This window comes from Gracilinanus agilis, chromosome 2 (assembly GCF_016433145.1).
Source record: "Gracilinanus agilis isolate LMUSP501 chromosome 2, AgileGrace, whole genome shotgun sequence".
Lineage (NCBI taxonomy): Eukaryota > Metazoa > Chordata > Mammalia > Didelphimorphia > Didelphidae > Gracilinanus > Gracilinanus agilis.
The window spans coordinates 670802904-670816041 of NC_058131.1; the positions used below are offsets into that span (position 1 = coordinate 670802904).

Consider the following 13138-nt stretch of genomic DNA (forward strand, 5'->3'; position numbering starts at 1 on the left):
CCACCCAGCTGCTCCTGGAGTGAGCCATTTTAAAGACATGGTACAGAAGAAGGGACTGAGTCTCCCTGCTAGTTATACCCCAAAGCTTCAGATTCTCATTCAGAGATGGGTGCCAGGTCAACTTCCTACTCACCACCATTCCTCAAAGTTAATACTCCTATCCTCATGCTCTGAAGTCCCCAGGGGAGGGAGTAGATAGAGGCTGATCTATCCCTCCATCAATGTCATTGATAAGAAATTATCTCTCAACATCAGGTATCGCAAACTATGTTTTTCAGGGACTCTGGTTAAAGAAATCTTGGATGATGATCTCAGAGCTCAATTGTTGATTGACACAAGCTGGGGGCTCAACCTTTGACCCAAGAACCTCTTCCCTTGGAACCCTCTTTATAGCTAAGCCAGAACTGGGGTGATTGTTGTATCAAGGAAATCTGAGCCATCTCAAGGGTCAGGAATTCCCCAGCTGCTGGCTGGATATTCATTCCCTGGCTTGGATTCCTCCTCCTACCTGCCCAAGGGTTATGTCTACTCAGCCTCTCCTATGTGAACCTGAGTGCCTTTCCTTTGAGAAACTTGAAAATAGAAGCTGATGTTTAGCCAATATAGCAGCCTGATCCCAGAACCCGGCTCTGCTTTACTGTGGCTTGCATTAAGTGGTTATAGCTCCTAGGATCTCAGTATTCCCATCTGTTAAAAGGGAAGGATATACTGAGTAGAGTCAGTTGAATTCCTTCTTTGGATCTTATTGAATTGCTTAGAGAAGAGAAGGTTCTTATGTCCTCAACAGGTGACTATAGGCAAATAAGGCAGTTGAGGTCATAGACCACACCTTAGGAGGAGGGTTAGGATCTTTTCCAACTAGGAGGTAAACCATGTAACTATAAGGGTGACAGCTGCCCATATCACTTTCCTTTTATTTTTGAAGCCGATGATGATTCTGATTTTTTTTATGGAAATAGCTCTGTCAGAGATATTTGCATTAGTATTAGAAAGGGATTTCAGAGTTCACTTAGTACAATGCAACCACGTTCCTTTATAATACTTTCAAGGGGTCATACCACCCCTCCTTGGATACCTTTAGAAATGAGAAGCACACTACTTCATAAAGCAACTCATTCCATTTTAGGACCTGCTATCATTTTTCATCCTGTCCCCCCCCCAAAAGAGAGCCGAAGCCTTTTCAGAAGAAAGACATATTTTTATTGACATTCATGTGATACTACAAAAATAAAAATAAATAACAAAAATAATTATTAAATATCCAGTCTAAGGGGCCGGCCCTGTCACAAAGTAAGATTGGGATAAGCAGGGAGGGTAATTACTGAAGGATTTGGGAGAAATCTAGACATTCCATGTCGGTCAGAGTTGCCTTGGCCTCACTCAATAGAATTGAGGAGGGTACCTCAGGAGAGAAGGGACGAGACCAAGACTGCTGTCTACACCGCCAAGGGAGGCACCCTTGTAAGTATATAATCACATCTCAAGACCAAAGCACATTCTCATGCTCACACAGATGGTCCCATTACCTCCTGACTAGTCCCCTGGGGCTACATGGAGCCCTCCCATTACCTTGCTAGTGTCCCCACCCCTGATGGCTGTTTTCAACATTGGCCGTAGTCCCATGAACTCCGAGTTCAATTCACGATTGCATATTTGCAAATATCTAGATGTGGGGTCCGTGGTGAAGGCAGATTGTTCTGGAGAGTTGTCTTCTTCCCCTCCAGATCTGGTTTGGAATTCACCATTAGTAAGCAGCCAGATGTTCTAGGAGCCTAAGAACTCTAAAACATCTGCCTCTTGACTCTGGTCACCCCCCTACCCCCCACCCCAACCAGCCATCTTGGCCAAGAAGCTCAAAATAGCCAGTGCCCATGCTCCAATATGAAGTTTAAATCTGTTTCCAGATTCCCCCTGTAGACAACATCTCTCTAGAGAACATCTTCTCGGGATCCTTATGCCTGGGAGAGATGACTCCATGGCAGAAATGATGACATCAGAGAATGAGGGAGCAGTATGGCCCCCTCCTTCCTAGGTCTCCTCAGATGGGGCCAGGCAGCCCTGTGTGCGCCTCGATCCAGGGTAGGAAGTGAGAGACACGAGTATAGACACCAGGCTTATTCTTTGCAGCACAGTCAATGCCCCAGCTCACAATACCAACCAGGACCATACGGCCATCAACGGGGCAGACCAGAGGCCCACCGGAGTCTCCCTGGAAAACAGATGAGAAACAGAAGGTCAGATCCTGAAAATTCGAATTAGGTTTGCTAACTAGAACAAGGCTAAAATGGCAGGCAAGGTAGGAGCCTTGGGAGGTGAAGGCTCAAAGAAACACTTGATTGTGACTTTTTATAAAAGCATATTTTTTAAAGGCAAAAAAGTTCATTTTCCATGTCATGGTGGGATTTACTTTATGGTAATTAATCCCTATGTGCTTCAGTGGAGCCTCCAAACTTCTATAAGGACTGTAATTCAAAGAGCGTATAATTGACAATTCCCCATATTTTTTATTCCAATTCTGTTATTTTAGGGGCATTTCCCTCTTTTTCCATTTCTCTTCCAGAGAGAGAAAGATAGAAAGGGAAAAAGATGGGGAAGTTTCCCAGAGTAAAAAGCTCTTTGACTTTCCATTCTTCATCTTCAAGGCTTCTATAATCCATCCCTACCTTGTCTGTTTACCTTTATTTCCTGTTTCTTCCTCAACATAAAGCCTCTGCTCTAGCTGGACCAACTTTCTCAGAAGCTTGCTATTAGGGCACATTCATTCCTGACTCTGCAGCTTCAGTCATGTCTTTCTCCTCTACCTGGATTGTCCTCTCCTCTCCCCATGACTATCAACAAATCAACAAGGGTTTTGTTGTTGTTGTTGTTTTTAAACCCTTAACTTCTGTCTATTGGCTCCTTGGTGGAAGAGTGGTAAGGGTGGGCAATGGGGGTCAAGTGACTTGCCCAGGGTTATACAGCTGGGAAGTGGCTGAGGCTGAGTTTGAACCTAGGACCTCCTGTCTCTAGGCCTGACTCTCAATCCACTGAGCTACCCAGCTGCCCCCATGTTGTTGTTGTTTTTAAGTTTCAGTTCTAAGGCAGACGAGTGGCAAGGGCTAGGCAATCAAGAAATCCTTCCTCCTCTCTGAAGCCTTCCCTGTTGACTCCATCTTGCATTGATCTTCCTTTCCTATTAATTCCTTTATCATTTATAATCTATAGCACACCATTTGGCAATTAGCTATATTCTTTTTGTACCTTTCATCATTTTGTGGGTAAGTCTTGTCTCCCTGACTAGCTGATAAGCTTCTGAGGTGAGGGATCATGTCTGATACTTCTGTATCTCCACTGTGCCAGGCACAGAAATGGGAATATAGAAGTTACTTTATTATTGTTTTAAACCCTTACCTTCTAGCTTAGTGTTGATTCTAAGGCAGAAGAGCAGTAAGAGTTAGATAATTGGGGTTAAGTCACTTGCCCCAGGGTCACACAGCTAGGAAATGTATGAAGCCAGATTTGAACCCAAATGTTCCCAACTCCAGGTCTGGCACTCCTAGAAGTTACTTTAAATATATGTTTATTCTATCTGTGATCTATCATAGATCTCCAACAGTGGTATCTCTTCTAGTGGCCATCTTGGGCTGCTTGGGCATGAAAGATACCAGAGGAGAGAAGTCTGGGATATATAGAGGAGAAAAACCCTCCTTGATAGGACAGGTAGAGGAAAGATGATGAGGGAGCTCTCACCTGGCAGGCATCTGACTTCCACTCAGGATGGGCAGCACACAGCATCTGGGGGGTGACTTCAGTACCATAGTAGTCAGGTTGTCCACATTGCCTGTATGTAATTGGCTTCACGACTGCCATTTTGAGATACTCTGGATAGATGTAGTCATCTGGGAGGGTAATGGGGACAGGGGCTCCAGTTAAAACATTTCTTCCTTATTGTCCTTTCCTGGCCTTCTTTCTCTGCAATCAGGATTCACTCTCTCTGCCGACTTCCTCTTCAACCCCAAAATATCTCTGTGGGCCTGGGCTTCTGCCTCCCCTAACAGTTTATCTGATTATTTCCGATGTCCTATAGCTCCCAGAGCCATGTCGTATCTCACTCTAGAGCCTCCCTGCCCATCTCCACAGGCCTCCCCATCTCCTAGCGTTTGACTTCCTGACCTTCTCTTGCTCCAAACTGAGTACCTTCCCAGGCTTACACATATCAGTTTGCCTGATTTGAGCTGAGGCTCCCCGAATCTCCCAGCCCTCCCTTGTCCCAAGTGTTACTCACTTTGATTCTCATAACCAAAGCCAGCGACCTCGCAGTCACTGCCATAGGGTACATCTTCATATGCTTTGGGGAGGCATATGGTCTGCACGACTCTGGAGGGCTCTGCACATTGACCAGTTTTGGAACGAATCTTTAACAGGGCTGTGGAAAAGCAAGGAATGAGGAGAATGAGCAAATAGGCAGCATAATATAGTGAAGACCCTGTACTTGCAGTCACAGGAACCTGAGTTCAAATCCTGTCTCAGACACTAACTTTGTAACCCTGGGTGGCTAAGTCCCTTAACCTCATTCAGTCTCATTTTCTTCCTTTGCAAATTAGGAGAGTTGGACAAGATGTAAGTCCCCTTCTTCCTCTAAGTTTAGGTCCTATGAGTGGCAGATCCCAGAAGTATGGTCAAGTAGAGACCTCCTTGCCCCTCAGAATCACACAATGTTAGCCCTGGAAAGGACCTTAGAAGTCATCCAGTCAAACCTCTCATTTTACAGATAAAGAAACTGAGACAAAGAAAAGAGTAAGTGACTCTGACTTCTGACTTCCCTGCAGTCTCAGCTTAAATCTTACTTTCTCCAAGAAGCCTTTCCTGCTCATTCTTAATGCCAGTGTTTTCCCTCTGAGTTTAGTCCCAATTTATTCTACACATATCTTGTTTATACGTTATTATTTGCATGTTTTCTCCAATTAGATTGTGAGTTTCTTGAGGGCAGAGACCATTGCTGGGTTGTTGTTTTGCCATTTTTTTTGTATGTCCAGAGCTGAGCATGGTGCTTGGCACATAGTAGATGCTTCATAAATACTTGCTGACTTATTGATTTGCCTGAGGTCATATAAATAGTAATGCATTTGGGATAAGAATCTAGTTCTTCTGAATTCATATCTAATTCTCTTCCTATTCATTAGATCATGTTGCCTCCAAGGGCCAACAGTACCCATCAGGGAAGGAAGTGTCTATTTCTATAGCTAGGTCTGGTTAGACACCTCCTCCCTAAGGTTAGCTATAATCCAAGTCATGCTATGCCAGCTGGGAGGGTAGGAAGTTTTGCCTCCAGGGGCCTTGGCCAGGCTATTGTTCTGCTATAGTTCTCTCCTTTGTTCCTACCCTCCAGACCAGAGCTAGATGGTGCTCATCCTTCTGAAAAACCTAGGATCCCTTCTGGGAAGCTGACCTTGTTGGGTTTTCAACAAGATGCCCACTTTGATGTGTGTCAGGGTCTCTAAGCTGCTCCAGGATCTCATTCCTCATTTCCGAGCCCCTTACCACCACCACCTCCCAAGCCCATCTACCCCCTCTCAGTGTAGTGAGGATGTCTGTGTTTCCCCACCATTCAGTCTGTCGCCAAGTCCTCCCCTCTCTAGACTCACCAATATCATTGTGGAAAGCGATGGCTCCAGAGCTAAAGTTCTCATGTAAAATTGGTGTTTCAATTTCAAACTGATTGTCTCCACTTAAGTCGATCTGCGACTTACGTTTTGACTGGCCCAAGTAGATAACATAGTCCTCCTTTTTCATAATTTTACTGTAGGGACAGGGTTGAAAAATGTCAAGACCCAGTAACATTGATGGAGGATCCCATTCCCACCAGCCCTCAGGAGTTACCTGGCCTTACTCTACACTTGGGGCACTGATGATCACCCTGGAACTATGGAGATTCATTGCTTTAGGAGTAGGGCCCTGCCATTGTCCTTGGAGGGAGGGGGATACATTTTTTTTGGGGGAGGGAAAGAGAGGGGGCATTGAAATCATGGACTGAGGAAACACTATGGATCTGGGGAAGTTTTTGAGGCAAAGAATCTAAGGAAGACATACGGAAAGCAGTGTGCAGCGCTGACCACCCAGCAGGGACTGATGAGAGTACCCCCACAAGTAAAGGAAAAGCTTCCTCCTCGAAGTTTCCTGTAGATGGCTGCAAACCAAGGCTGGTTCTCAATGGGTGTTGTGTTTCCTCCAACAATCTTGAAGCGGGGTGTCATTGATTTATGTCCACACTGGAATCCTTTTTCTGTGGGAGAGGACAAGGGCTTCATGAGGGAAGTCTCTTGTGATAAGTAAAATATCACTCCCTTCTCTCCTCTCTATCAGCCCCAGGTCATTGAGGGCCAATGAGACTCCATATATGTCCCTTTCCCCCTCCTCTTGGGAGGAAGTGATTGAACTAGTAGGTGTCCAGTTTCAGGTCATTGTCACTCACCAGTGGAACACTGCTGCACCTTGCACTCCCGCTTAAGCTGCATCCGTTTAATTTGGACAAAACACCATGGCTTTTCCCCGTTGTCTGGGTTTCTGGAAATGCAGGGAGGAAAGGAAATATTGGAGGGGTATGGGTAAGTCAGATGGCTCAGGCGATAGAGTGCTAGGCCTAGAGTCAAATCTGGTTTCAGATACTTCCTAGTTGTGACCAGTGACCCTGGACAAACCACTTAAGCCCATATGTCTAGTTCTTGCTCATTTGTCTTAGAGTTGTTACTAAGACAGAAAATAAGGGTTTAAAAAACATAGGAAAGGTATTATTTAACACCCACCTACTTCTCCAAAACCCATAAAACTTAAGTGTTTACTCCTGAGTAGATCAGGCCCTGGGAATGAAAAGGCAAAAGTGAAATCATCCCTGCCTTCTAAGAACTGACTTTTGATTAGCTGGGTTAAGGTGGAATACAAGATGAAGGAAGGTAAGTACCTACATAAAAGTTGGACAGCACAGAGTAGAGACTGAAAAGCTAGAGAACAAATATCTGATTTGGGGGATCATGGAAGGCCCCACCTAGAAGCTGGAGCTGGGCCTCCAAGAGAAGGAAGAAAAGACTTCTGGGAAAACAAAACAAAAAAAAATTTCCAAAGGCTTGGGAGATGGGGATAGACTTTGGCCTTAAGGAACAGGAAGTACTCCTATTTATCTGGAATGTAGCCTTCCTGAAAGAGGATAATACCAAATAAGATTAGAGGGGGTGAGTTGGATCTGGATATTGGAAAGTTCCAAATGCCCCAGTGGAGGAGTTTGCATTTTTTCTCTAAAGGCAATAGCCACCAAGGTTTTTGAGCAGAGGAGTGATGGGGTCAGCTTTAGGCAACAGCAATATTATTTTGGCAGATGAGATGAAGGATGGATTGAAGAATCGGTGAGGATGGGAGTGTGGAGACCAACTAGGCAGGGTGCTGGCTACATGAGTGGAGAGAAAGAAAATGTGAGAAATATTGTGGAGGCACAATCAACAGGACTTGGCAACTGATTGCATATGGGATATGGTGGGGTGAGGAGAGAGAAGAGTCAAGGATGACTCAGAGGATGGGAACCTGGGTGACTAGGAGGATAGTGATATGTTCAATAGAATAGGGAAGTTCGAAGGAGGGGTATGATGGGGGAGAGACGGAGTTAGTGTAATGTGGCCTAGCATGTCCATAATCAGAAGTCTGTCCTCCTAGATTCTATAGAGAAATGAGTCTCTGGCCTGTGGTCTACCCTGCCCTCTTCCCTATGCCCCTCATCCCTTGTACTGTCCCAGAAAATCTTATTCTAAGACTTCTTAGAAGAGCACTCGGACGGTAGATCCAGAGCCCAGATCCAGCAGGATAATAATCCTGGATGGCTAATTGAGGAGGATGAAATGGAGTTGGGGGGAGATACTAGTTGTCACCTCACCTGCAATAATTGTGCTTCCCCAAACCCAGCTTTACTGCATCCGGTCGATTGGCATGGTACATTTTTGAGGCCAAGGCATCTGAGTTCCATTTCAAACACCTCCTGCCCATGATGTCCTGGTTGGCCATTCCTCGGTATGAGTGACCATTACCTTTGTAGCATTTTTCTGAAATGTCTGAGAGAGAAAAATGGATAGAAGAGGGACATTGAGATGAGCTTGATGGGGAACAGGAAGTAGTACAAGCAATTTAACCAAGCTACCAGTTCAGTATGGAAGTGCAGGGGACTGGGAAGGGGTCTCCTCCCTGAGCCTTGCCCTGCCTCTAGTTACTTCTTTGAATGTTTGTGTAGCATTGGAGTAGAAATGTCAACTATTGCATTTTCTCCAAGACACATACTGATTCTGTGACTCTCTGCAAGTTACTTATCCTCTTGTGTAAGGCTCCAAGTTGCAGACAAGTTTAAAAGATCTGCATTGTTAGAGAGAATTTCCTCTGTCAGAAACCTGGGAACTCCCTATACGGATGAAAGGCCAAGTCTAGTCGTTATCGATAACTCTTTCATCGCTTTCCATTCCCTCTCTCCACCAGAATCCCCTTCTGAAATCCCCAGCATAGCTTCCTCACTAGCCAGGGCTCAGGGGTTAAGGGTCAGACAAGCCTCAGGTACCTATCTCACAGTGCTCCCCGATGAAATTCTCTGGGCAGGAACAGCGATGAATCTTGGAGAAGTACTTGTAGGATATGCACACACCATCATTTAAGCAGCCACAGTTCTCTGGGGAGGAGAGATAGGGCCGTTAAAAGCAGTAGGAGGGAGAGAACTAGAGTCTCTAGGAGGGATGAAGGTGAGGGGTTTTTTTTTTGGGGGGGGGACTTCTCCCAGACTTCCTCCTCTGAGAGGAAATCCTCCCAGATTTCCCAAGGGGAAATCTATATGGTTCCCCCCTTGATATCCATATAACTGGGGACTATTCAAGAAGTAGCTGCTTACCCGTGTTAGATGCATGATCCCTTCTCCAACCCTAAAAGAAAAAGGATTAAATATAGTAAGCATGATCCCCAAGAGCTCTATGCCCTCCTCTCCTTCCTCAGGTTGGGATGCTGAGGTAGGATTAGTTGGATTAGAGTGAAGTCCTTCCTCTTCCATGAAGCTTTCCCTGACAACTCTACAACCATCCTGTCCACCCCACCCCCACCCCTATCTGTCATTGCTCTTCCTCTCTTCTCACTTTCTCTATGGCATATAATCTAAGGCACACAATTGGGCATTTAACTATAGTCTGTCTTCTAGTTTTCCTTGTTTCATATGCTCTAACTTTTCCCGCATGGATACACACACACACACACATGCACTCATCCAGCCCCCTCCTCCTCCCCAATGGAAGAGTCTCCAGTTTTTCGGTAAGGTTTCACCAAAGCAGCCCCACTCCCCATTATATACCGTGCAGGCCTTTGGATTGATCCCTTTCCCCTCCCAATCACTTCCCTTTCTTTCAGTTGCAACAGTTTCCAGGGAGAATTTCTCTTGCCCTCTATTTCCCTCCCGTAATCCTATTCGATCCTAAAAGCATTTATCAAATGCCTATAATGTACCGGCAGCACAGCGCCAATTCTGAACTCACAGCCCGTTGCCCTCTGGGGGAATCTGACTGACCCTGGATATATCACCTCAATAGGTCTCCAGGACCTTCTCCCTCCTGCTCCGTAGTTCCTTGCAGTCCTTCCCCCTATCCTCAATTCGGGACGCAGAAGCCCCCATTTCTCAACCTCCACTTCCCACCGTGGGTCAATGCAGGGACACTCACTCTGCAGCCCAAGATCAGTACACACAGAAGCAGCGAAGCCTGCAGGGCTCTCATGGTGGACTGGGGAGGAAGGTGGCTCCTTTCGCTCCAGGTACTCTGCACTGGAAGAGAAAGAGGAGGAGTGGGACCCTGAGATCTAGGGAGAGAGTCTCTAATCAGGGGAGGTCCCTGCTGCTGGAGCCCTGGCCCTCCTACCCCCGCTCCACGGAAGGAAGCAGGAGGTCGCCCGGGCTGTTACCAGCTCTGGCTGCTTCTCCGGTCCTCAGGGCATCAACGTCCCGGTACGGGAAGAAGCCGGGGCGGGCGACACCCCGGAGGGTGGTGACTCAGCCCCCGCCAAGCGAGGCCGGTGAAGGGAGGTAGAGGGTCGGGTGCTGGAGTGGCCGCAGCTCGAGCATCCCAGCCCGGCGCGCCTAGTCAGGGCTGCGGACTCACCGATCAGAGGCTCGGGCTGGTGCGGGGATCTAGCTCAAGTTCACACAGGAGGAGAGCGCCTCTAAGCCGGGAGGAACTCCAGGTCTCCGTCAGTGTCTAGCTCTGCAGAGGCGGCACTGCCCTATATTTGATTCCACCCTGAGGTTGGCCCCGCCCCTAGACCAAGATTTCCCCCTCCGCATTCCCCACCTTCCTTTTTACTCTAGTCTCCTCCCTCCGCCTGCCCCTGATCCCCCCAGATCTAGCTCACTTCAAAGAGGCAGGGGGGATGGGGAGTCATGAGAACCATAGAGGGCAGGGAAGTTTAGAAAAGACGTAAGATCTTGACCAGAAGCCTTAGGATTGAGTCCTGGCTGTGTAATCATGGGAGAGTCATCTTAAATTTTCGTTGCTTCAGTTTCCTCCTCCATACCACTAGGGTTGGGGAGGTTCTCACAATCCTCGAACTACTTAAAGTCACAGTTTTGTTGAGCAAAGCAGTGGTAAAGACATGAATTATTCATCATCCATCCTTGTTGAGAGAGTAAGGTGGTCCCCATACCTGTACAGGTGAGAGCTAGGGGCTTCTGATTAATGGAGAAGAAGGGTTACCTTAGTCTTAGAATAGCCTGGCTTGGACTCCTCCCCCACTTTCTTTCCTTTTTTAACGAGCTGAGTGACTCCTCCCTGGCACCAGGTCAGCAGATTCCCAGGTATCTAAACAATTCCTTAAACGTTTATTAAACTATGATATGTACAACGCCCCCGGGGTTTTTACAGATTTAAAGAACTAGAAGGGACCTTAGAGATCGGCTAGTCCAAATCCCCCTTTTTTCAGGCAATCGTGATTGTGGCTAATAGCTGTGTGACCCTGGGCAAGTCACTTAAGCCTATATTAAGCCTCAATTTCCTTATCTGTCAAATGAGCCGGAAAAGGAAATGGCAAACTACTCCAATATCTCTGCCAAGAAAATCCGAAATGGGGACATGAAGAGTTAGACAGGGCTGAACAATAATAAAGAGGTTGTAACTTGTCCAAGGTCACACAGGCAATAATCAGCAAAGCCTGGTTTAAACTTAGATCATCTGACTCCAAACCCAGGCAATCTTTTTGTTGTACCAGATTGTATAAAAAATGATGCCTGCCCTCAAGGAGCTTTCATTCCCTGGAGAATTGAGTTATGGTAGGATGGTACAACATGCATCTAGATAAAACTATACAATGATTTCAAGAGCACACAAAAAAAAAAAATGCTTCAGGTAATGGCCCCTGAGCTGAGCCTTGAAGAAAGCTAAGGATTCTGGAAGCTTGAAGAGAGAAGGGAGAGAGCATTCTAGGGATTGGAAGACGGCTTGAGTAAACACACAGAAGCAGAAAGTGGCATGGCTAGTTTGGGGAACACCTGATAGTGCATTTTAGCGGGATCAGAGTAAATGACATTTAGAAAAGTAGGCAGGAGACATCTTGGAGGGTCCAATGTCAGTTAGAGGAATTTGAATTGCATCTTACTTCTGTATTTTGCTTTTATGCATTTAAAACTTTATCCTGGAAGGGGGTTCTCCTGAGAGGGGTCCATAGACTTTACCAAACAGTGCCCAAAATGGGGTTCATGGTCCAATCAAAAGTTCAAGGACCCTTTCTTTGGTTCAACTCTCATTTTACAGTGAAAGCTGTGACCTAGAGAAGCCACAGATGACTTTTTGAGCCAAGGTTGGCATGTTTAGACATACGTTTTAAGAATGTTTATTTGGCAGGTATGTGGAAGATAGCTGGGAGAAAGAAAGCTTGTAAGGAGAGAGACCAATTAAGAAGCTATTAAGATAGTCCAGGCAAGAGGTGACAAGTTGATACAAGACCTTTCATTAGTGTGGCTACACCTTCATCCTGCCCTGGAGTGTCCCTAGTCACTGTGATGAGGTAGACTTCTTCACAATGATGGCTGGATAGTTATAATTTGGGGGCTTAGCCCTGGTTGTGGAGTGGGGATTGCAGGACCTAACTTCCTAGGTTCTGGCCATTTCTCCTGGTTGTGCCTACAAGACTTTGCTGCCCTTGGAAAACTGAGCCCCTCAATCAGGGTCAGTTTTTTAAAGGACAGAAGAAGCCATGAGAGCAAGATGAAGAAAATATCATTTGGATGAGCCTTGGCTAAGACTTTCTGCAAGGGACTGGGAAAGAAGTGCTTTCTCTTATCTCTCTACTCACAAGAAGAAATAGTATCAAAGATTTGAAAGTAAAAATTGGTACATTTTTTGTAAAATTTGGTATAAAGGGGATAATAATTGCACCTGGGCAGCTAAGTGACATAGTGGAGAGAGTGCTGGGCCTAGAATCAAGAAGACTCTTCTTCCTGAACCCAAATTCAGCCTCAGACACTTACAACTGTGTGAACCTGGGCAAGTCTCTTAACCTTGTTTGCCTCCATTTCCTCATCTGTAAAATGAGTTGGAGAAGGAAATAGCAAGCTACTCTAATATCTTTGCCAAGAAAACACCAAATGGAGTCATGAAGTCAGACATGACCAAAAGTGACTAAACAAAAACAATGGCAGCAACCTCACAAGTTTGTTGTGAAGATCAAATGAGATAACTTAAATAAAGTCCTTTGCAAATCTTCAAGTGCTAAGCTATTAGAAGTATTTAAAGGGGCCTTAGAGATCATTTAATTCAGGAATTCTTAACCTGGGATCTGGGAACTTTTTTTTTTTATAATTGTATTCCAATATAATTGTCTTCTTTCATGATTCTATGTATTTTGTTTTATGCATCTAAAACTTTATCCTGGGAAGGGGTCCTCCTGAGAGGGATCTATAGACTTTAGAGAACAGTGCCCAAAATGGGGTTCATGGTTCAACCAAAAGGTCAAGGACTTTTGATCTGGTCCAACTCTCGTTTTACAGTGAAAGCTATAATCTATGGAAGGTTATGAAAGTAGAATATAGCCAAGATCTGGTAGGAAAGCAGGCTCTCTAACTCCAAGAACATGTTCAGTTCATTCCTTGATACTGACCTCTGTAGAA

The 13138-nt window shown here is 45.6% G+C and overlaps 1 protein-coding gene across 2 annotated transcripts; it reads right to left on the reverse strand.

The window, feature by feature from the left end:
• Window positions 1–1182: 1182 nt before the first annotated feature.
• On the reverse strand, window positions 1183–10221 carry PLAU (plasminogen activator, urokinase). Of its 2 annotated transcripts, none has more exons than XM_044662802.1 (11): window positions 10140–10221; window positions 9705–9805; window positions 8891–8921; window positions 8567–8674; window positions 7898–8072; window positions 6452–6543; window positions 6070–6262; window positions 5625–5779; window positions 4265–4405; window positions 3730–3878; window positions 1183–2209 (listed from the first exon to the last, which is right to left on the reverse strand). In XM_044662802.1, exons 2-11 carry the CDS (start codon window positions 9756–9758, stop codon window positions 2039–2041), a joined length of 1269 nt encoding a protein of 422 aa, XP_044518737.1. In that variant the 5' UTR covers window positions 9759–9805; window positions 10140–10221; the 3' UTR covers window positions 1183–2038. The 2 variants fall into 2 exon arrangements, with proteins under 2 accessions (XP_044518737.1, XP_044518736.1); XM_044662801.1 differs by having other exon boundaries at window positions 6070–6285; window positions 6448–6543.
• Window positions 10222–13138: the final 2917 nt, after the last annotated feature.